This window comes from Bactrocera dorsalis, chromosome 3 (genome assembly GCF_023373825.1).
Source record: "Bactrocera dorsalis isolate Fly_Bdor chromosome 3, ASM2337382v1, whole genome shotgun sequence".
Classification (NCBI taxonomy): Eukaryota; Metazoa; Arthropoda; class Insecta; order Diptera; family Tephritidae; genus Bactrocera; species Bactrocera dorsalis.
This window is the reverse complement of record NC_064305.1, coordinates 56,557,174-56,582,599: the sequence shown is the minus strand read 5'-3', so window position 1 is coordinate 56,582,599 and position 25,426 is coordinate 56,557,174. Positions and strand designations below refer to the sequence as shown.

The 25,426-nt window shown below is 35.9% G+C and overlaps 1 protein-coding gene across 1 annotated transcript in view; it reads left to right on the top strand.

Annotated features, from left to right (window-relative positions):
• The window catches only part of LOC105223050 (tyrosine-protein kinase receptor torso), a 118,970-nt gene extending 95,507 nt beyond the window's left edge, over window positions 1-23,463 (top strand). Inside the window, exons 13-17 of the mRNA XM_011200650.4 lie at window positions 3,577-3,671; window positions 5,972-6,091; window positions 14,819-14,956; window positions 18,087-18,230; window positions 21,159-23,463. Coding sequence (XP_011198952.3) covers window positions 3,577-3,671; window positions 5,972-6,091; window positions 14,819-14,956; window positions 18,087-18,230; window positions 21,159-21,303 — 642 coding nt within the window. The 3' untranslated portion in view covers window positions 21,304-23,463. The remainder of the gene's footprint in view (window positions 1-3,576; window positions 3,672-5,971; window positions 6,092-14,818; window positions 14,957-18,086; window positions 18,231-21,158) is intronic.
• Window positions 23,464-25,426: the final 1,963 nt, after the last annotated feature.

Below are 25,426 nucleotides of genomic sequence, written 5' to 3'. Positions count from 1 at the left end.
TCCTCGTATACGCAGAAATATAATTTTTTGTTGCTTAAAGTAAATTTTAACGAGGTGTGGTAAATGCTGTGTGTACATGTGGCATAAGTATGACATTTTGACATAATAAAAATTGTAAAATTTTGAGTCAACTTTAAGATGGCTAATAACTATTTGAGACCTAAAAATAGGCTGTCAAATATTATTACATAATCTTAAAAAGCTTAGGTATTTTGATAAGCATGTTATACTAAAGGTTGGTTTCATCCAAAGCTGTTTTGATTTTTCATTGGGTGTGGTTTTCTACGTGGCGGGTTCCAAGCGCTGAACTTTGCTAATAATTCATACAGCTTATCGTTCCATCGAATGAGATATTCGCCGTTGTCAATGCACAAAGGACCATAAAGCTTTCGCAGGACGTTTTTTTCGAAAACTCGAAACGCCGACTCATCAGAGCCTGGCTATAATCGCGTAAACGGTGTCTACGCCGATAAAGAAGAAGATGTTATGCTGAAACACAAAAATTAAACTTTGCAAAAGTAAAAATTTTAGAAAAATTTAGCAAAATGCATAAGCTCCTTTGGCTTCAATAGCTTTTGAAGACATCTCACTGAATCCTGACTGAATCCACTAAATTTTAAAAAATCTTGGAGATGTCTCGCCCTAAAGGAAAGTGACCTCAGAAATTGTTTCCTCTCTGGTTTATTTCACGAAACTGTAGTTTTTGTCAATAATATTTACCCTTTCTAATAAAATTTTAATTCTTTTTCATCGTTTAATACCATTTAAAAATAATTACAAAAGCTTTTTGGTTTCCATATCACCCAATGTAATACGTAACGGTTTATTTCAATGGATTTCGACGATATCTTAGATAACCATTTTCTCCATCTCAACAGTCTATTCGAACTTGTGTAGATCTATAGCATCCTTCGAATCAGTTTTGATGTAATAAATACACTCATATCTACGAGATGGCCTTAGCCGTCTGTATAGACGTGAACTAGATCCTTAGTTTTTCGGAAATTGATTTGACCACGGACCACTTAAGCCCTTGTATGAAAACCTATTTTATTTGTGAAGAGTGTTTCACCTTCGGTGCAACCGAAGTTAAACTTTTTTGGTGGTTTCAGTTGGATATATCACTCTCATTGTGTTGCTGTAAGATGCTTCATTAGTGCCATTCAAATATCTAAAGTTTCTTATCATTCCCAAATCACTAAAACCGAATTGGTAATGAATATGCAATTTGTATGGTAAGTTTTCTATTAAAGGATGAATTGCGGTACTTTCTATTGGGATGGAAATCTAGTATTGGCAATAACAGTGCCAAAAAAGTAGAACGACTTCCGGTTACTGTTACTTATAAAAACGTTGAAAAAATAATACGAGCCTCGGAGTTATGCGCTGCAACTGTTTCCGAAATCGCTGATGTATTGTATGAACTTTTGTTTGAATGGAATTTGAAAGAACGCATTGTAGCCTGTTGCTTTGATACAATTTCGACAAACACGGGCATATATTGTAAAGGATTTGCAACATTGTTAGAAAACGAACTTTTAGTGAGAGCAGTTTTCGAATGTTATACAGGTACGTCAACGATTTGCTACAAAATGACGATCTTAAAACAATTTTAAATGACAATAAAGATAGCATTACACATTTTTTTAAGGAGAATTAAAAAATAAAATAATTAGGGACGGCTTCAGAGAATTACTGGAATTGACTACTATATGCTTAGGAACAAGCGATAACATAAAATTTCGTGGGCCTCGTCGTATTCATCATGTACGTTGGATGTCGAAGGCGTTATATAACTTGAAAATGTATCTATTTCGGGAAAAGTTTAATTCTGTTAGCTTAAATTTTTCCCGAAATAGATACAACATAATTTATACAATTTTCAGTTTATTTCTTTCATCAAAGTTGTAAGTTAAGGTTTTAAGTAAAACCCGGATTTTTTTGGAAGCTAGAGAATACATAACCATAAATAATTTTATTTCCTCTAAGGATAATCCAAACCCAAAAATTCAGCGGCCACACTGATGTTAACTGTAACGGTATTTTTTTTTAGTTTGTATGTATTTACTGCATTAAGAAAAATTATAATGCAAAACCGCTTAAACAACCTAAATAGAATCAAATATTAATTAAGAATACAAGCACTAACTTTTACCGATATAAACAACAGAAAACTCTCAAGGTCGCTACATGAGATTAAAGCGAGAAACATTTCTAATATTCGTATATGCATAACTAATAGTGAATGGTGTTTGCAACTTATAATCCGGCATAATGCAGATGTTTAAAAATTCAAAAAGTTACCAAGGATAGCAGAGAAAAGGCACACATAGCAACAGAAAAAAATATATATGTGTATTTAGTATGTAAATACATACATATGTATATATACATATATAGAGTGAAGTAGCCGCCTGTTTACAAAAACAATTCATATATTGTATATATTTTCCAATATTTGGTAGAAGTGACTTGGCTTATTATTGTACAAAATTAATTTCAAAATTTTCTTCAACGAAGAGGTTTGGTAAAAAATAAAAACGAAATTAATAAATATTTACATTCAAAGTTTAAGATGTTGATTACATTAGTAACATGTTGAATCTCCCTTTCGTTCTGCAATCAATTTTAATCGTCGAGGCATCGAATTTACTAAGTTTTCAAGTAGGCTTATTCGATAGCTCCCCATTTTTCAACAATGGCTTCTTTTAATTCTTTATTAAACACTTCACAAACTTTTGAGGAAAGAATGCCCCAAAGATCTTCAAGTGGATTCAGGTCCGGACTATAGCGAGCCAATCCAATAACGGGATACTTTTCGACTCGAGAAATGACTTCGTAAACCATGAAACATGTATAGGGGTATAATAATTTTGAAATATCCAGTCTTCGCCATGAATCATTTCCGCAAATGACATAAGCTCGCTTTCAATGAGAATCGTATACATTTGTGAATCAATTCGAACAAGTACAAAGCAAATCGGAGACTTTCCCAGTGAGCTAAAAGCTGCCCATACCATGAGAGATCCACCACCATGGTTACGCTTTTAGCAAGTCTGCCGGGGATGCCTTAGATCACGCCAATATTTTTGATTTCCATCTGGATCATCCAAATTAAACTTTTTCTCATCACTGAAGATCACTTTTTTAAACTCATTTTCCCCGGCCTTCTTATGCAGTTAAGCAGTAAATACATGGAAAAGCATAACAAATCCTAAATGAGAAAGCATGCATAGTCAAAATAACTAACTCCTTCGGTTAGTAAGTAGAATTTATCCTACGTTTAAATACAAATAAAGATGTACACGTTAAGTAAATTAAGTAATACATATTTTAACAATAATAATTTAATTCATTTATAAGACAATTTCCGTAAACCAATGCAAAGTGATAGTGGCATTTTATGCATCAAATTAAATAGAATCGGCACAAAGAGTTTTTAATATTGCCTATATTATTTTTGTACCACAATCGCTTTTATTTTCCTTTATATTTAGCTTTTTCAAGCCAACCCGTTAGCGAATATTTCTAAGTAAGCTGTGCTAATTCATCTTTTTGTATTTTAACTTTTTCCAGGAATTTTTAGCAAAGAATAAAGTGGTTCACCGTGACTTGGCTGCACGGAACGTGCTCGTCGCACCAGATCGCACCATTAAAATTGCTGACTTTGGGTGAGTTTTCAGCGCTAATGAGTAGCTCTTTCATTACATAATTCGGAGTAATTTGTTGCTAGCATTTTTATTCCTTTAATAAAAGTAATTGTGGTAATTTTTGGAACAATAATCTGAATGAGGTTAACTTTTGTCACGATTAACATGAAAAGAAGTGAGACAACGCATAATCGTAAGCGTAGTGAACTTCTATCAGATTTGTTGACGAACAAATGGTAAGGTGAGATGTTTAAAGTTAAACAAAACCGAAAATTTATGAATCTACCAATACTATATTTTTTGGCAAATTTTATGGCACATACTGCTTCCGCATTTGCATATTCCAGTGTCTAAGTATACCCCTTCTTCTGCTAAAATCATTAACTCTAAAAACTACTTTATACATGGCATATTCAGAAGCTCCACAACAACAACAAGCTTGATATATGTACATTGGTAAAAATCCAAACTCATTCGCGAAAGTTTAAATCAAAGTTTAACATACAAGGTAGAGAGTTTCTCCCATTTTATTTAAGATACTAAAGAACTCTATTTTCCATGAAAATAAAGTTTATCTATATACTCGTATGTAGTATATCGCAAGCTATGTACATCCATATAAAAAGTGGAGGTGGATGTGGACTGCTTAGTGCCTTATTTGTTAGCAAAATAACGAGTGTGTTTTAGACGTGTGGTTTTTAATGAGACAATACTTTCTTCGAGTTTCGTCTTTTTGCCATCTGTTACTTGATTTATACCCAGTTTGATTTCTGACTTGACTTATTCGCGAATAACAGTTGCAAATCGTGTATATTTATTACCAAAATAATTTTTCGTATGCGCTGAGCGGGGTATTGAAGAAGACCCGAATGAGTCCATCTACCTTGGCGTGCAACATTTGGAGCTGTGTGGTGGATGGGCCACCTTATGGAAGATTTTGGCAAGGATCTTGCTTTGTGAGCTTACAAAATCCAACTCAAACATTAATTGAAGCACTGGCGCATAACAAGTTCGCTACTGATCCCGAATTTCTCTAGAATATTTTGTTTAGCGATAAAGCTCACTTTTGGTTAAATGGGTATGTTAATAAACAAAATTATTGCATTTCAGTCATGTAATTTACAAGCAGTTATTGAGACGCGTTAAATTCTCAAAAAGTCAATGTTTGGTGTACTCTATGGGCAAAGGGAATATTGGTTGATATTCTTCAAACAGTTAAGACGGTTATAATGCTTAAGTTAATGGAGAACTCTGTAGAGTCATGATTAATGACTTTTTCGTTCCTGAATTGGAGGATGTTGATGTGAACGACCTTTGGTTCCAACAAGAAAGCTCTCCTTGCAATACAAATTGAAGGAAAAATAATTTTATAAACATGAAATTTTAGTGAGTGCATAGCGGGCCTGTGACGTGACTTTCAGGATCGTGCGATTTTACATCGCTGGGCCAATTTTTGTGGGGTTGTGTGAAGTCGCTTGTCTATGCAGATAAGCCCGAGACGATTGACGCCTTCGAAGAGAATATTCTGCGTTATTGCTGCCATATGGTTCCAATTGCTGCAACAAGTGGTTAGAAATTGGACCTCTCCACTGAAATTTATAAGAGTTAACCGCGACAACCACATGTCTAAAAAAAAGAATCACAAAAGTTTAATCTTTTGCTTGAAATCTTTGAACTAGTAAATGAGGCATGAAGCTTCCCGTAAAGGAAACAGTACCTGATTCTCGATTCATGCTTTAAACTGATTCAAATACATCCATTCTATTATATGATAGTAGAAACGAGAAAACGCTGAAAACTTTAAAATCGCTTTATATTTGGCGAAGCTAAATATTTTATTATATACTTAGCACAATTAAGTATCCGCAAAGAACCGTTAAATGACATTCACTCTTGAGCTTTAATTGTAATTAGAAAGAACATGTCGCATTTACTTTGTTATAATATTAAGCCTTAACGCCTTGTGAAAAACTCTGCACTGTTCATTTGAAAGTTCCGATAATAATATTAAGTTTCCCGTCACAAACTTTCTGGCCTACTGAATACGCTGTTGTCATCCATAGCCCTCGCTTCCGCATCCTTAACGCGTTTACTACCCCTCTCGTTCGCTCTCTCTCTGTCAATGAGAAACTTCGCTTGAACCGTTATACGTTTTACTTGCGTACGGCGTAGAACAAGTTTAACGCAATTCATTATCTTTGAACTCACATTCGCTCTATTATTAAGTATAATTATTTTTACCAACGTTTTTATCTCATTTTTGGATGGCATTGATGTGGCGCCTTTGATGATTACCGACATAATTATAAACAACAACATAGCCTGAGCCGTGACATTTACCAGGAGAACGTTTATAAGAAAACCGGAAATGGGAAATTGCCCATCAAATGGCTGGCCTTGGAATCAATGACTCACCAGGTGTACACGACGCAGAGCGATGTGTAAGTAAATATTTGTAATTCGTAACCAAAGTCCCCCTATAAGAATGTTCAGAGTATAGTACATGAAAAAGCCATACAACTTTTATAGATTAACACATACGAGTGCACACAAAGCCCAATGCAGAAATACATACATATAAATCTATATTAAGGGCAAATGTTACAAATGTGAAGCTATTTTAATTGAAATTTCATATAAATTCATTAACCTTCTTCCCATTGCTGCTCATTCCGTCTGCCATGCAAAATTAAACCGAATTAATTGTTTGAAAATTCGAAATGAAAAGCTGCTGGTTACAATTTTGTTACAAAACTCTTCAATGACATGTGTTTACCTGAAGTTGTTGCTACACAACGGTGCGCACGTGAAATTTATTTGTGCTGGATCATTGTAGAAATATTTGCGTAATTAATTTGACGGGGTCACTACTAGGGTAGTACTTAAAAGTACTTATACATTTGTGTATGCGTGAGTCACATTAGAAACGGTCACAATGCCGGTTAAACTATTTGGTATAAAAAAGGAGAACACTGAAAATTTCTGCTCAGCAATAATAACTGAAATACGCGGCTTTCCACATAGAAGTATAAGCAAGCATTTTTTCGAAAAAAAAGTAGCTAAAAGTTCACTTGCTCTGAAATCGTAATAAAGGCTCCACAGACCCAATTTATGCGAATCCCTAACTTTTATTTGTAATACGTAGGCTGCTATATATATTTCTGGACTAGGCAACACTAAGTGTTGCCAGGTGCAATCTGACATTTCCATTGGAAAGTTTGACATTTTTTAGCATAACATCACTCAGAACGTTTTGTCATTTAATCGTGAATTGTTTTATTTACAGGGAATTAAAAAATTCATCTCGGCCAAAAAATGGAATTAACTCGTGAACATTTTCGTGCGATCATTTTTCACAACTTTCGACGTGGATTATCACGACAAGAGTGCATCGATGAACTAAAATCTTTGTATGGCTATGAAGCACCATCCTATAGCACTGTGAAAAACTGGTACAACGAATTCAATCGTGGCCGACGCTCGCTCAAAGACGAATTCCGTGAAGGTCGTCCAAAAACAGCCGTTGTGCCAGAAAACATCGATGCCGTACGTGAACTGATAATGCAAGACCGTCATGTAACATACCTTCAGATAGAGGCATGCCTATGCATTTCTCCCACCAGCATACATTCGATATTGCATGAACACCTGGCCGTAAAAAAGGTTTGTTCTCGTTGGATCCCGCACAATTTGACAATCGCTCAAAAAAAGGCTCGTGTGGATTGGTGTAAAGAAATGCTGAAAAAATACGATCGCGGTACTTCAAAAGACGTTTATAAGATCGTCACAGGTGACGAATCATGGATCTATGCGTATGAGCCCGAAACAAAACAGCAATCGACCGTGTGGGTCTTCCAAGACGAGCCAAATCCAACGAAAAAAAAAAACATTTTCGTTGATAAATATGCCTATTTTCATTATTAGGCCAGAAATATATATAGCAGCCCTCGTATTATGAGTACGACCAATTTTTTTCATACATATTGCTACAGGGTATAGTAGTTTCATTAAGCTAACATTTGTTTGTAACATCTAAATCTAATCGATATAGATACAGAATTATGTATATAACGGGTGGTCCTAGTAGAGGTCTTTTTTCAATAGTCTTTTTTGACAGATAACGCGTGAGTAGTGTCAAGCTGCCATGATAGCTTTGTTCAGTTTAGTTTGAATTTCACCATGGGAACACTTACGGCTGAAGAGCGTTCACAAATCGTTGAACTTTATGTATTACGAAAATTCACGTTCTGTGAAGAATTTGTTTCGTGCGTTTCGCTCAACCTATGGTTAATATAATCGGCTTACAGAACGCACTATTCGCAACAGCATTAGCCATCTTGAGACCTATTGGATAATATTCGGCCGAATATACCACGTCCAGCACGCAATGAAGAAAATATGGCAGCCGTAGCTGAGAGTGTACACAAGCCCCGTGAAGAGTCGATTCGGCACAGTTCGCAGCAACTCGGACTGACATATCGGACGACTTGGCAAATTTTACGTCGAGATCTGAAATTGAAAGCAGACAAAATACAGTTTGTGCAAAAACTGAAGCTACTCGACCCTTCCAAGCGCCATTTCTTCGCTTTTGAAAAATTCCAAGGAAATCAGATGTTTTGAAGTCAAATGTAGCAATGAGGCCCATTTCTGACTCATTAGGTATGTAAACAAGCAAAATTGCTGCATTTCGGATGAAGAGCAACCAGAAGAGATTCAAGAGCTGCCATTTCATCTAGAAAAAACAACGGCTTGGTGCCTATTTGATGCCTGAAATTGAAACTCGTGATCATGGCGACATTTGATTTCAACACGAAGGCGCCACTTCCCACACATCGCATCAATCAATAGATTTACTGAGAGATCATTTCGGTGAGCAGATAATTTCATGTTTTGGGCCAATCGATTGGTCACCAAGATCGTCTGTTAGAAGACCGTTAGACTTTTTCCTGTGGAGATACATATGTAAAGTCTAAAGTCTTTGCGGACAATCTCTCTTCGATTCAGGCCTTGGAACAAACATATCGCGTGCCATTCGCCAGTTACTAGTCGAAATGCTCGAACGAGTAATCGAAAATTGAACTCAATGGATCGACCATCTGAGACGTAGCCGCAACTAATATTTGATAGAGATAATCTTCAAAAATTATATGTCAAATAATGTATTTTTGAATGATAAAAACACATTTCCCAGTAAATTTTAAGTTTCTGTATATTTACTTTAAAGAAGTGGGAACCTCGAAATAGATCACTCTTTATAAAGTTTTGTCAACACCTGAAAGTGTTTTCCCGGCTGTGATTCTTGCGAGACTATAAAATGTTCTGTTACACCCGCATTGAACATTTCCCTACTTGTTTTCAGTACATTTTACTGAAAGCATGTAAATTTTTCATTCATATTTAAAGAAGAGAAATATCAAATGTATCTTAATAGATTGCATTTTAAAGAGAAATACTCTCAAGAGATTATTTTATAAAAGTAAGCTAAGAACTAAGAGCTCACTTTGTACTCGTAGATATTGTTGGTGATACAATAAATTAAAATGGAATAGTAGGCATTTGTGGTATAATACTGGCTACGAATAAGAACAGCCAGTAGTATTAGTTTTGCATGAAATTTAAATGCATTTACTTTCATGATCAAATTCGCAATTTTCTCCATTTCAAATATTAAACATTCTCAGCAAATTACTTTTGATTCATTCGTTTCATTGTAAAGTGAGCTAAAAATATAAACAGTATGCGCTCAGCAATTTATTCTTGGCACTCAAACAAATTACTACTTTAACATACATATCCACACATACATATACATATGCACATTCATTCATACATACATATCTATCACAGACATTGTGGTCCAAAAATGTATGCAATTATTAACCCACTTGAATAATTTTAATAAAATGCAAATAAAACGCAACGCTGTTATGGTAATAATGTATTCACACACGCATGCCATTGTCTGCCGGAATTTACAGTTACTCGAGTTTAAATTTATGCTCTAAAAATGAATTCACACAAAACAAGCTCTTAATTTTCAATTTAAACTGTGTCCAAATCATTTTACCTCTCCCATATATTTTATATGGGATTTTTTTGATCTTTTGTAATAAATCCTTTATCTCCATAGCAAATAAACCCACAACTTTAAAAAATACTTGTTCTAAGAAATGGATCAGTTTTTTTTTCAATAAAAATATTTCTTTAAAAGTTATGCATCAAATGTATAGCATTCATATAGTACACCGCCTCGTATGAGCAACAAAGAATGCTTGTGGCTTAATTATAATATTTTAATAAAAAAATGGTAGGCGAAAAAGTTGTTTCGTATTTCTAATCAAACTTCAATTTATTTTTTTACATATATTTATACTAATAAATAAATAAATATGTACCATTTTATTTCATTGGCGGCTTGTGTGGTTCCCTTTTTCATACAAAAATTTCAAAATATAGAGAATTTTTTAATTATTTTCACTCATTTTTGAGCAGCAGTAACTTTTTTTCGACTTCCCCGAATTTAATTTTTATTTTGGTCAAATGCAGCTTAAGATTTCACCTTTCCAACACTTTCTTTTCCGATTCTGCATTTTTTGTTTAATTATTTTATTTTATTTTTTTAAGAGCCCTAAGTTACTCTCTACCTCATCAGCTATCTGCTTGTGAAGACACCTCCAGATATACTTATTCGCATATGTGTCTACATTTACAAGTATACTACATATATATAAATAATTTGTGTTTACTGACCGAATTCGTAGTTTGACCCAAATTTTTAACATTTGTGGAATGCGCCTTCATGCTTTTTAATAAATTCTCCGATACCCAAAGTCTGATGGATTTTTTATTGAATTAACTACTAATTTACTGCCAGGACTGCAGCACAGCTCGACATATCGTATTTAATTTCAAACCATTAATTTTCCATCCCGCCTCAATGTGACTACTAAACTTTAGAAGGACAAATAAAACAAAATTTTAAATTATGCTACTCGTTCATTATTTAGAAAAGGTTGACCGCACTCAACACGTAACTCTTTATGTGTGTGGTATATATGATATGTAATGCTATTGTAATTGGTCTCATCATGGGCTTGATATCTTTTTTTTGGTTTACTTTAAATGACATTATTATGACACAATTATGTCCTTGATTTATCATTAATATATTAGCTTATAGTTTAGCTCGAAATTAATAAATAGCCCTTCTGTTGCCTTAAGGTCATTTCGTCACCTTTCTATGCCATTTTTTTCTTATATTTCATAAAATACACAAAGTTTTGGGATTTCCTTTTACGAATTCCTGCTTTGAGAGAATTCGACTCGAAAAAGTGCAAACTATTTTTTTTATTTTATAAAAAAATTTCGTACAATCAAACTTAAGTCGGGGCAACATAAGGTCATTCAGTGATCATCAGCTGTTTAAAGCATTAAGCGCAAGTTTCGCGCCATTTTCGACAATTAATTTTTGGGTAAAAATACACACAATGTAGATATTTTGTGAAATGCAATAAATACCGAGCATCGGTAAGTATTGTGATTGTGTTGTTTGTGACTATTTCTATTTGACTTCAATGAACTCTAATATTAGTCAGCAGACCTGTCGTTATTGGAAGACGTGGACATTGAGGAGCTTAATGTATCAGAAGAATTGATAGATAACGAGTCTTTTGAGGAGTACATTGCTAGCGATGAAAAAGAAAGTATTGCTGAAGCTGGTGTAAGTAACACTCCCGTGTACTTTTTAATAAACAAGGACATTGAGAGGTCAACAGAGATCAACGACTGCAACCAATAGCACTAGAGCCGGGGTTACAGTATATGTAGTTCGCCGAATATCAAATATAAAATAAATATTTATTCCGTGCTTTACACCGCAAATAAAAAAAATATTTCAGAGTTCACCAACATCGAGGGCGCTAAAACAATTGGGAGAAATATAAACCAATTGATGAAAAAGAATTGAATGGATTGTAATATCACTTACAAGGGATTTGGAAATATGTAAGTCATGTGCTGAGGTTCGGAGGTAATTCGGGATTTATACGAGAAATGGATAGCTAACTTAGCGCCGTATAAAAACGATGAGTCGATGAGTGTTTAATTCCTTTTAAAGGCAGATGCCCATTTTTAGTTTACATCCCAAGTAAATATATATTTGGGAAAAGATTCAGCAGCTGCACAGTCCCAGCAAAGCGTTGAATCTAGCGAATGGGTATGAAGGATGGAATATTACGAGAAATAACTCCTTTACAACTAGAGATTTGACATTACTGTTAGAAGTAATAAGCGTTTTTTGCTGGTTTGTGGCATTAGCCATCAGTTAAGATAATTATCAGTACTAAGCGGTCGTTTCTTCTTCAATGGATAAGTATATTTCATTGTTCAATACTATTCCTAAAAAGTATAAAATGGTTACTGTATTCCGCACTTTGCATTCTAACAAAAAAATTATTGAAAACCATCCCAAGAAGTTGCCGGAAATAATAAATTTTTTTAATTCTACAAAATCTGGAGTAGACACAATTGACCAGAAACATACGTGCGACAGACAAACTAATCGTTGGTCCGTAGTTGTTTTCTCGAATATTGTGGCGCTAAATGCCTGCATCTTATGGACAGAAATCCATCCTAATTGGTACGCGTCAAAAACATATTTACAGGCTTTTCCCGAAGACTAGACTGGCCTAGACTTTGCTCAAATTAAAAAAAACTCGTGGAAAACGGTTTTCGAAAAATAGTTATCAGCTGATATTGTCCGAAATGTCCGGGCAGAAGCAGAACAGTCGAACGCTTCGGCGGGTGTTGCCCCAACGAGCCGTAAAACACACGAGACTAGCACGATTTGCAAGAAACCTGTGTGTCTTGAACATTATACTCGTACAACGATCTAGTTTCTATATCTTGCCTTGAGCATACGCAATAAGTAATGCAAGTATACAGGAAGCTGTCTTCATTTATAATCAAAAAATCTAAGAAATGTTAAAAACAAAATAAAATTTTAATCAATAAAGCTAAGAAATATTAAAAAAAAAACTTAATTTGTAGTCGGTAAAATTATTAAAATTAGAAAAAAGCTGAAATCATAAGGTTGGTTTTTATAGGATACCAGCGGCCCGGTACGAAAAAAAGTGAAGTAATTGTTAACTATTTTAGAACTTGTAAACATTTGAAATGAAGTGGCATATCAGTTGGAAACATAGGGATACGTGGTACTAAATTCATTTTGATTTAGAAGTTAAGATCGTATCTTCAATCAAATTTGGCAACAACTTGTTCACTGCCAACAGCAACAGCTTACAAGAGTATAATACTTTTTGTAGCACCAAAAAATGTCGTTTGAATTGTCGAGTTGTATTACTGAACATGACTCAAAAAAAGCTTTGACGTTTGAGATGTCCCAAACCTTAATGAAAACAATGCTTCAGATGGCGTTTTTAATGCTGGCAGTCTCACCTTGCTGGAAAATCAACAACCGACCAGATATTTACCATTTGCGAAATCTTGGAAAAGACCCGTGAAAGGAGAATCGGCCTCAACACCCGCGCCGTTAGTGCTGCTTTCTTCAGACTGGACAAGGAAGCAAAGCAAATGGGTCTGACAGTGAACGAGGGCAAGATGAAATATCTCCTGTCATCAAACAAACTGTCGTCTTACTCGCGACTAGGCTCCCACGTCATTGTTGACAGTCATAACTTTGAAGTCGTAGATAACTTCATCTATCTGGGAACCAACAACAACGTCAGCCTTGAAATCCAACGCAGGATATCTCTTGCCAACATGGTGCTACTTCTGACTAAGTAGACAATTGAGAAGTAAAGTCCTCTCCCGACGAACAAAGATCAAACTCTACAAGTCACTCATTATTCCCGTCCTGCTATATGGTGCAGAGACATGGGCGATGACAATAACTGATGAGTCAACGTTGCGAGTTTTGCGAGAGTAAGGTTCTGCGAAAGATTTACGGTCGTTTGCGCGTTGGCCACGGCGAATACCGCATTCGATTGAACGAAAACCTGTATGTATCGCTAGTTCAGCGAATTAAGAGACAGTGACTATGCTGGTTAGGTCATGTTGTCCGAATGGACGAAAACACTCCAACTCTGAAAGTATTCGACGCAGTACCCGCCGGCGGAAGCAGGGAAAGAGGAAGAAATTTAAAGAAAGAAAAATCACAAATTAAAATCTCTTCAATTTCTTTAGAGGAACTTTTGAAATTTTTGAAAAGTAGATATCGCAGAAAAGATTATAATCAGATCAAGTTTGCGCTACCACCGGGTGTCGGTCTTGGCCGCGTCGATAATTGTTTGCCAGTCGTCTTTACATTGCATCCAACGCCACCAGTTCGAGATTTGAAGTTTCACCAGGTCAATATACACTTCATCTCTCCACCTGAGCTTGGGTCGTCCATTTATTCCTTCACTCGGGGAACGTGCCCAAACCAGCGAGGCCGCTGTATTTTTCTTTGCATAAAATTTGTAAGATTTTTCAAATTAAATATACATATGTAATTATTGTAGTAAAAATAGTACCTAACTGTGGCAACTCTCAGCAAAAATTATAGCAAATATTATGAAATTCGTTCTATTCGTTCATTTCGGTTTGTGAGAGGAATAGCTTAATGTTACTAAACAAAACGCGTAAATTATTTCTTTTTCCCTAAAATTGAAAACAGTTCATATATTTCCCTACCCCTTAGCATTAATATGAACGAACCGATACTATATACATATTCTTGAACGCTAAAAAACCAAAAGTATTTTGGTACTTGCCAATATATTCGCGACAAATGGGAAAATTAGTTCTTCGAACACACAGCTTCCATTTGCCTTTCATCTTTTCATATATGATTTCTCCATTCGCTATTTGATTCACCTGTGTTCTCACATATATACTTATGTAAATTCAATTAACCTAAATTATATGAGAATATTTGTGTATGTACGTATGTATTTGGGTCTTTCATTTCTACGCACGATACACACGTATTCATGCAGAAACTGACTGGTCGTTAATGAATTTTATATCCGCTTTTAAATATTTTCATTTGTTTATTTTTTCATATCGGATTGGATGTCACCAATATAAATATGATAAACCATGCTGCCGTAACGATAACTGACCTTTATGCATATTTTTTACGCCAATATAACGGAAACATTCAACAGTTGGTCGTATGGCATACTGCTTTATGAGATTGTGACACTCGGCGGCACACCGTACCCCTCAATACCGACGCATCGGCTATTGCATCTGCTGAAAACCGGCTACCGCATGGAGAAGCCAAGGAATTGCGGACCTGAATTGTAAGTAAATCAACGATGTTATTTAAGCACACATACATATATGTATGTATCTATACATTTTTATATAAGCAATATACATATGTATGCATATGTCCGTAAATGTTTTAAGCTTTACATACATTCCTTTGAAGAGGAAATTGAAGTTTAATTTTCCGCCTGCCCATAGTCAAAACTTGATGCGCTATTTGCATACGTATTGTATATAACTTTATACATATACTACGTATATACACATACATATATATTTATTTATTTTGAATATCAGATAATCTCACCTAAAAATACATACATATGCATATACAACACATATCCATTAGGTTGCTCCTTATCTGAAAAAAATACTTGATTTCTCAGCACCAAAACCCAGTTCTGTTAGAAATCCACAACCCAATTCAAGTATAATATCACATATAACACCGACGACTCGAAAACTTCGGAGGGAATTGGTGTAGGAGTTGCAGGACCACGCACCAAACTCGCCATACCTATTGGAAGTTTTCCGAGCATATTTCAAGCAGAGGCCTCTGCCATAAGTCGGTGCGTAGAGATAAACCTTCAAAGCAACTGTCGCAACAAACGTATAACCATACTTAGCGATAGTCAAGCTCCGCGTGCTCCACTAACATGGTAGGAGCTGAACCCTTCACCTTCACCGATGGGTCGCCACACCACAAAAGAGCTGCTCGGCAAAGAAAAATGAGTAGACATAGGCAATGCCAAGTTGCTAATGGGGGTTTACTACCTCAGCACGTTTAAATATGTAATCAACCTCTCTAGGGACAAATTCAGTCAACTTGTTGCATTCTACATTGGCCACTGCAAACTAAAGAAGCAATTATACAATATGGGCCTCCTCCGCAAATCGCCAGTTCTGCGACAGGGAGCCTGAAACTCCAGAACACCTGCTAATTGAACTGCATATTCGTAGCAGTCTGCGGATGCAGGTTAAATGATCCATGTCTCCAAATAGAGATCACATCGCTTCGCTAGCACCCAGCAATATATTGGATTTTATCAATTTGCTGGGGCTTTGTAATTTAGACAATACACCTAAAGTCGTGGTGAAATCCTTGTCTGTCAATCTAATCTAATCAAGTTTTGGGATTCTCATTGACAAGAATGAATCTCGGCATTTTTTAATAGTAAAATTAAGTAAGTTAAGGTAAACACAAAGACCTGATTAAATTTTGTAAGACTAAAGGGTGTTTTTTAAGAAATGTGGTTTTCAAGAAAAAATAAAAGGCAAGAATTTACTTTTTTTAGAACGTCTTAAAAACAATTTGGGGCAAATTACCGTCGTGGCTGGTTCGAATAAAAATGTGCTATTGATTATTTCGTGGCTGTAAGGGTAGTATCACCGCCTTGATGGAATCAAAGGTCGTCTAGAAAAGTCATTTATCATGCTCCTCCAACCTATCCAATTGACTGTGATACTCGTATTATGGCCGATTTAATTTTTTTTTATATTGGCCATTGATTTCCTCAACACATAGAGAACACCGAACACTGTTTGAAGATGTAACGTTGTCTCAACTATGGCTTGTTGTTTATCATCAGTCCAAATGCTACAATGTACCCATTTCACTAAAAGTGAGCTCAGTGGCCATCTCGTTTTGGGTCATTCGGCTTCAATTCTTACACTAGTTGAAGTTGAGGTCTCTTTTCTCTACGACACACGAGCTAGCTATATTGTTCTTTTAGGTATAGACCGGTTTGTCGTGTTACCAAAAAAAAAGTTAAAAAAAAGAGTAGATTGACAGAAGATTGAGAAATGCACTGCGACCTGTGGTCTATTTTGCCATCTCCTGTTATTACGGCCCTTTGTGCAACCCAATCAAATAAAAGACTCTTAATAAAGCCCCTTGGTTAATGGTTGTAATGTGTTCTCTTAGCAGATTCAATAGCCCGATAGCTTGACTCTTTATTTTTGCCATTGCGAGGTAATCCAGTAGTATGTGCTTTTGTGCATCGGCTCTTACATAACATCGGAGAATACTGTGACTTGTAGGCAGTCCCACAAACTGTCTTAATTTGATTTTGGTAAGAGTGATTATTTTCTCAAGCCGTTTTGTTTCGAAATTTCCAAAAAACAGTCACGCCAGTCGAAGGTCAAGCACTTGTTGCCAGTGGCGATATTTACTGGCCCTTTGCTCTTTCAATAGCTCCTATCATAACGTATGGGGCCTCACGGCGCAGAACGTTTTCGGTCCTATCGGATATCTGGTTGCCGCAGATTGTCATTTACATTGTTGCCTCTATGCTCAGGGGTCCCTGCTATAGGCATATTGCTGGCAACAATGTAAAGTATTTTCATGCACTGCTGTACCATTGTGGATTTGATTTTAGCGAACGAATTTATTAGAAGTGCCGCTTGACTATCACCGAGAAGGAAAGTTCGTTTTCCGTGATAATTCTTCTCCAGAATAATTATAATGGCAAAAAAAGAAAACTCCCTTTTTTAAAATGTATGTCAAAATCGAATTCAGATATTTCTTCATGCGATTAGTCGAACGCTCGCTTTCTAATTTCCTTTTTTCTCAGCGAATGGATCTGTTGACGACTTTAGGTAATATCGAACCATAGTTACCGATATTTTAGACAATTTATTTCCTTCCATACTTGTCTCAAGCAGTGTATTGATACAACAATTGTTTTCTTCTACTGATAATTGTCTAGCAAGAAAATACAGTGATGAAGTTCATACGACTTATAACGATATATATAAATTCGATGTAGAATATTTTGAATACCCCAGTTTGTCCTAAGCCTTAAAATAGCTTCAAGTAAAAAGAGCTATAATACACCTTCGTAAGTTTCAAAATCACGGACTCACAGTTTAGGGTTCTTAGACTACTGACGCGAAATAATAAGGTACACCCTAATCTCCCTCAATAGACACATACATGCATGTAAGTATGTACATACATTGCATGTCTTTTGTGTATAACGAACAGATTGCTACCAGCAGAGTATTGTTTGCCAAGAGTTCCTTCGTTTCCCTTATTTGTGCACTAACAAAATGAATTCCTTTACAAATTTTCGGTGCTTTTGTTTTAAGGTCCTAACGTGGTTTTTGCACTCTTTTCAACTATTTCATGTTTTTTTTCTGTGCTTATACCTCGTTTAATAGCTACAACCTCATGTACGCCTGTTGGAATGTAAATCCTGGTGAGCGCCCTACTTTCAGTGAAATTATTAAAATTCTTGAAGATTTCATGGTTGATGAGCCGGAACGACAAATCGAGACTGTATTGGGTGTGCCGAACTTGGAGTGGTAAGTACATATCAAATAGGAGAAAGCTATGAATCGATTATTTGTTTGTTTTGTTATATAATAATGCATGTACAAGCGGTAAAGTCGACATACAAAATTATATATCGAAAAAAATGAAATAAATAAATCACATGCATTTCAATTGATGAGTACCAGAGTTGGTGTTATTTAAATACCCATGTACATTTATCGACAGATATATATGTATATAGGAGTTTATTATTTATTTGTACATTTAACAATGAGTAGACGTATTGAAGCTTTGGATTAAAAAAAATCAGCATAAAATAAAATCTCATCGGTTCTTTATTTGAAACGTTAGATTGGTTCATGACATTTACTTTTTGAAGATAATTTCATTTAAATGTTGACCGTGGCTGCGTCTTAGGTGGTCCATTCGGAAAGTCCAATTTTGGGCAACTTTTTCGAGCATTTCGGCCGGAATAGCCCGAATTTCTTCGGAAATGTTGTCTTCCAAAGCTGGAATAGTTGCTGGCTTATTTCTGTAGACTTTAGACTTGACGTAGCCCCACAAAAAATAGTCTAAAGGCGTTAAATCGCATGATCTTGGTGGCCAACTTACGGGTCCATTTCTTGAGATGAATTGTTGTCCGAAGTTTTCCCTCAAAATGGCCATAGAATCGCGAGCTGTGTGGCATGTAGCGCCATCTTGTTGAAACCACATGTCAACCAAGTTCAGTTCTTCCATTTTTGGCAACAAAAAGTTTGTTAGCATCGAACGATAGCGATCGCCATTCACCGTAACGTTGCGTCCAACAGCATCTTTGAAAAAATACGGTCCAATGATTCCACCAGCGTACAAACCACACCAAACAGTGCATTTTTCGGATGCATGGGCAGTTCTTGAACGGCTTCTGGTTGCTCTTCACCCCAAATGCGGCAATTTTGCTTATTTACGTAGCCATTCAACCAGAAATGATCAAAACACGCGCGCGAAACACATTTCGAACCGAACACTGATTTTGGTAATAAAATTCAATGATTTGCAAGCGTTGCTCGTTAGTAAGTCTATTCATGATGAAATGTCAAAGCATACTGAGCATCTTTCTCTTTGACACCATGTCTGAAATCCCACGTGATCTGTCAAATACTAATGCATGAAAATCCTAACCTCAAAAAATCACCCGTTACATCTAACAATGAGTAGACGTATTGAACCGTTAGATTATTGGGAGGATAGAAATCAGCTTAAAATAAGGGAAAACGTTATTTAGGTTGGACCGAAGCTATAATACCCTATACAAATAAAAGCTTCCCATACAAAGGCTTGACTTTGATCGTTCAGTTTCTATGGAAGCTATATGCTATAGTGGTCCGATATCGACAGATCCGACAAATAAGCAGTTTTTTGAAGAGAAAAGTGTGTGTGCAAAAAATTTAAACGATGTGATATGATATGATACGAGTATCAGGGACTAGTTCTTAATCAATGTTCTGTATCACATAAAACTAGTCGAGTAAGATGTCCGGTTATCCAGATGAGAAGACGATTTCAATTTGGTTGACTGTCTGTGTATCCGTATGTCCGTCCAACCGTCAGACCGTCCGTGCAAGCGAGGATATGAGAAAAAAATTTAGAAATCTAGATTAAACTTGATAGGCCACGGCACTCAAATAGGAGGCTCAACAGTCTGGGCTAACTCCCGTAGGATAAGCCTCCTCAATATCGCATATAAGGTTCTATCGAGCGTTTTGTGCGAAAGACTGTCAAAAAACTGATTGGCCCTTATCAGTGTGGCTTTAGATCTGGAAAATCAACAACCGACCAGATATTCGCTATGCCCCAAACCTTAGAAAAGACCCTTGAAAAGAGAGTCGACACACACCACCTCTTCGTCGATTTCAAAGCTGCCTTTGACATCTCGAACAGGAGCTGCCTTTATGCCGCGATGTTTGAATTTGGTATCTCCGCAAAACTAATACGGCTGTGTAAACTGACGTTGAGCAGCACCAAAAGCTCCGTTAGGATCGGGAAGGACCTCTCCGAGAACTCCTGTAGAAAATAATTCGAGCTGCAGATTTGAACAGAGAAGATACAATCTTATATAAAAGTGTACAGCTAATGGCGTACACCGATAATATTGATATCATTGGCCTTAAAAACCACGCCGTTAGTTCTGTTTTCTCCAGACTGGATTAGGAAGCAAAGCACATGGGAACGAGGGCAAGACGAAATATCTCCTGCCATCAAAAAAACAGTCATCGCACTCAGGACTTGGCTCCCACGTCACTGTTGGCAGTCATAACTTCGAAGTCGTAGATAATTTCGTCTACCTTGTATTATTAATATAATTTTAACCTCGAATTTTAACCTCGAAATCCAACGTAGAATAACTCTTGCCAACGTTGCTAGTTCAAACTGTCGTCCAAAAGGACGAGAATACTACTGCACTGAAAGTATTCGACGCAGTACCCGACGGGGGAAGCTCCGAAAAAGGAAGACCTCCACTCCTTTGAAAATACCAGGTCGAGAAGGACCTGGTTACACAAATTGGCTCAAAACAGCGAAAGGGATGAAGACTGGCGCGATGTTGTAAACTCGGCTGTAACCGCGTAAGCCGTTTCTACGCCAGTAAGGAAGAAGAGGATGCCATATACATATATGTAGATAATATATGTAGATAAAATGAATAAAGGCAAAGATATCGTTGCGTTTAGAGCATATATTTTGTATTTTAAGAACAAATTCGTCCTAAAAGCATTCTCTGCATTGATATTGTTATGAAATGATGTCATTATTGCCAAGACTTAATTCTTAGGAAGTACTCTTTTATCTAGACTTCCGAGTATTTCGGAATTATTCTTCCATAATTCATACAGTATATAATTATACACCTTTTAAACATTTATCTACATGAGTAAATAATTTGTATAACCACTTTTCCTCTTTTGATTATTTTTCTTTAGCATTGAACAGTACAGCCCTAAAGACAGTCAATACCAACAACAACAGCAGCAACAGCAAAAGCAACAAGTTCAAGAGCAACCTCAAGATAATGATGAAATGTTGGATACGTCGAATATGGACGACTCCTATTTAAAGCCATTGTAGTCGTACTAAATCGGCTTGAGTGAAGTCTTGGAAATTGGGAGTACAAAAGTTATACAAAGCATTTACATACATACATGCATTATATATACGTACTTATATACATTGTTAAGTATTTGTGGCCGATCAAGAATAAAAGACACATTTCTAACATTCTTGGAACCGACATGCATATGGTACGACACATGTATGTGAGTATGCCTGTACCTATGCGTGGAGGACTAAAACTTAGCATTAATAAGGAATTGAAGTGCACTTTAGTTATGTATACTATATATCTAGAAATGAGAGAAGCCAAAGGTTCTTCAGCAATAAATGATTGTACACTCGTACGCCCACACATACAAGTATGTCCTGTACACAAATGAGCCACAGTTAAATTACTTCAAATTTAGTACAACTATTCGGCAAATTTTATTTAGATTAGAAAAAAATTTGAAATTAAATCTCAAAGCAAAACACACAACATGTTATTTGACATACGATCTGTGCATTACAACTCTCAGCAGCTGTCATTAGCGAGAGACCAATGAAAAGTTCTGCGATTTGAATTAAGCAAAAGTTTACATTTTTTTGTTTTATTTCTAAAAAGTATCATACCGTCATCAAAAAGTTCTTACAAGTTCAAACCAATTTTGTTCATTAAAAATTTCTCAACGACTTCTAAACTTCTTATTTTTTTGTTGAAATCGATGCTTGGTTTTTGACCATATCGAAGAAAATAAATAATAACAAGTCTGGAACTTCCAACGTTGTTGAGTTTTTAAAATGTCATCATCGCCAAAGCACTCATCGCTTCGTCAGATGTTAGGATTGGATTCAGTTTAGATTCGGTTAGTGGATATTCGATGAACTAGAGCCCAAAAAATATTAATCGGATTACTCTAAATGGGTAGGGAATGAATAAAGTCTTCTTTATAAAGGGTTTTTTTCGATACATATGTATGTGGTCTTCAAGAAGTAATAAAACGCATATAATTGAAGGTTATAGCCAATAATTTAGCTTTATTATAAATATAAGGGTTTCCGATGATATTTTAAAAATGATTTCGGGCAAGTGACCGCCGTGACTGTTTCGAATAAATTCCAGCCAAGAGACCAAATTTTCGACCACTTTTTGCAGCAATTGAGGCCGCCGAAAATAACGCGCCGATTATTCTCTTCCACAGCGTTAATCATCGCGGACTTATCTGCGAAGATAAGCGACTTCATATGACCCCACAAAAAATAGTTCAGCGATGCTAAATCGCACAATCTTGATCACATGCCGAAATAATGCGCTCTCTAATAGTTTACTTTAAACGACTAATGTATGGAGGAAGACTCAACTTTGAATCCCAACGAAAATGTCCTAAACCGAAAACTAAATTATTGTTTTTGAACCGGAATGGATTTGGTAAATAGGATTCAATACAACAGAGCCATATTCCAATATAGGTCTAGTTATAACAAGTGTTTCAGTACCACACGGAGCTTTGATTTTCTTAGACCAACGCTTAACAAAATTGAAAATATGGTACATTTTGCTTTCGAGACTATGGTATCAATATGAAGACTAAAATTAAGCTTAGGGACCGTTTCTATCACACCACGCAAGTTTAAGTCTGTTTGAAATAGAAACCTTTCATCAATTGAAGGATATGATTTAAAAAGCTTTATGTGTCGGCATAAAATAAAATATTTGAGAATTCTATGACAGAAGAGATGTCGTTAATAAATAACAGAACCTTGTGGAACACAAGAAGAAAAATTAATTGAATCTGAAAGAGTATCCTCAAATATCACTCGTTGTATTCCATTTTAAAGACAAGAAGATACCCATTAAAGAAATCTTGGTTGAAAGCCCAGAATATCAAGTTCATGGACGAGAGTCGAGAGATTAACTTTATCGAAAGCTTTGCTAAAGTCAGAGTATATAACATGCGTATGCTTGTGTTTAAAATAGTCGACAAGTGAACCAGTTCTTTTGAAATGTTTAAAAATAGTTATTTCCAAAGCAGGATGATAGGAGTCTTCAGGTAGAACAAGAGTTTTACTCTGGATAACGAAACACTTTGAAGGGGTATCAATCGTATACTAAATCTAAGCATTCACAAAATCTATTCCGAATGAAATTAATTTAGTTCAGACCCTACTAGGACATTTTTTCGAAAAATTCGTGAAAATATGACCGATTGAAAATCGATGCAATAAAATTATCAAAAGAAATTCCATGGTGTACATAGTAAATTGAAATCACCCAAAACAATTATTGAATCTGAATTAGTTGTCATCGAGATAGCACTAAATTATTTCCACAAAGTCCAGCTTGGTTGCTACGGAGATCAAAGCTATGTTTCCTATTTTTCCAAGTAGTTTTCTCATCTGCATATTAACATCGCGGATCGATATATTCTGTTAAGATTTGATAATTATCCTTTAATAAATAAATAAATATTAAGCTCTAAATTAAGCGATTGTGAATCTAGTATAAGCTTTAATATATTTAATAACACTCAACTCTAACTTTTAACGGCAGGGTACAAATGTATGTGTGTGTGAGTCGTTGACGAGTAGCGACAGTGGTTTCAAGCGATCCGTCTCATAAGACTACAAGTATTAAGGCCCATTCACATAGAACTTTTGCTTCGCTTAGCGTCAGACATTTGTCTGACAGAAAAATGCTTATTAGCGTACGCTTATGTATGAGTACGTTCGCATAAAAATTTTTCGACACGAAGTCAAGCAAAATATTGGATAACTTTCATCTTTTTACGCTTTCCCCTACAGCAGTCAACATTTTTATTAGAGAGACAAACTGAAGACAAAGCTTTCATTGTGGCATACCTTTGTTTTCTGCGCTTCCTTGTTTCAGGATGAACGGTCACGTAAAGCGAGGAAATTTGTATGTGAATGGGCCTTAAATCACCTCATAAACTTTGACGGTTGAGTTGAGTTCAGAAGATTTTGATGTTTTGGAATTGATATAAGCGGGACGACCATATTGAAATCACACCAAAAGAATGGAACGAAGATCACGTTTTTAAAGATCACTTATAAAAATAGTAAAACAATGTAAATTAAAAAAACGCGAGATTGATATTTATGTTATGAAATCTTTTGTGATGTAATGCTTCGTTAATGGAGAATTGAAAAAGATAAAAAAGCATTTACTAATTGAGAGCTAATACGTTCAGCTTATTTTTTTAAAGTTGAAGTTCGTACGTCAGTTGTTTTAATAAGTACTTCAAAAAATCACAAAAAAAGGATTTTATTAATTTCTCGGTATGTTAAACGGGTATATATAAAGGGTGATCCATTTTGAGGTTCCCTACTTTTGTAAAGAAAAAACACAGTAAATGCAAATTTAGTGGGCAATGTTTATTTCCATTCAAAACAGTAAAATTTTTTGGCATTTATTTTTTTAAGATTATCTCTTTCAAATGATGGCCACGGCTACGTCTCAGATGGTCCATGCGTTGAGTCCAATTTTCAATGACTCGTTCGAGCATTTCGACTGTTAACTGGCGAATGACACGAGTAGTGTTTTGCTACAAAGCCTGAATGGAAGAGGGATTGCCCGCATAGACTTTAAACTTTACATATCCCCACAGAAAAAAGTCTAACAGTGTGATATCACACGATCTTGGTGGCCAATCGACCGGCCCAAATCTTGAAATTATCTACTCGTACTCACCGAAGTGTTCTTTCAATAAATCCATTGATTGTTGCGATGTGTGGCAACTGGCCCCTTTTGTTGAAACCAAATATCGCCGAGATCACGAGCTTCTATTTCAGGCATCAAATAGTCGGTTATCACGGCATCCGCCTTAGACGGTCACGTTCTCAACGGCATCACATTTTTGAAGAATTATGGAACGATGATTCCAGCGCTCACAAACCACACCAAACCGTTGTTTTTTGAGAATGAAATGGCAGCCAGAAATAGACTTCATTCCGGAACAAAGTTTGGCTCGAAAATGTCGGATCTTCTTGGAACTTTTCAATAGCCTATAGAGCGAATCAATGTTGCTTGGGAAGGTCGAGCGACTTCTGTTCTTGCACATCTGTATTTTGTACTTTTTCAATATAAGATCTCGACGCAAAATGGTCCGAGTTCCATACGTCAGTCCAGTCGACTCTCCAC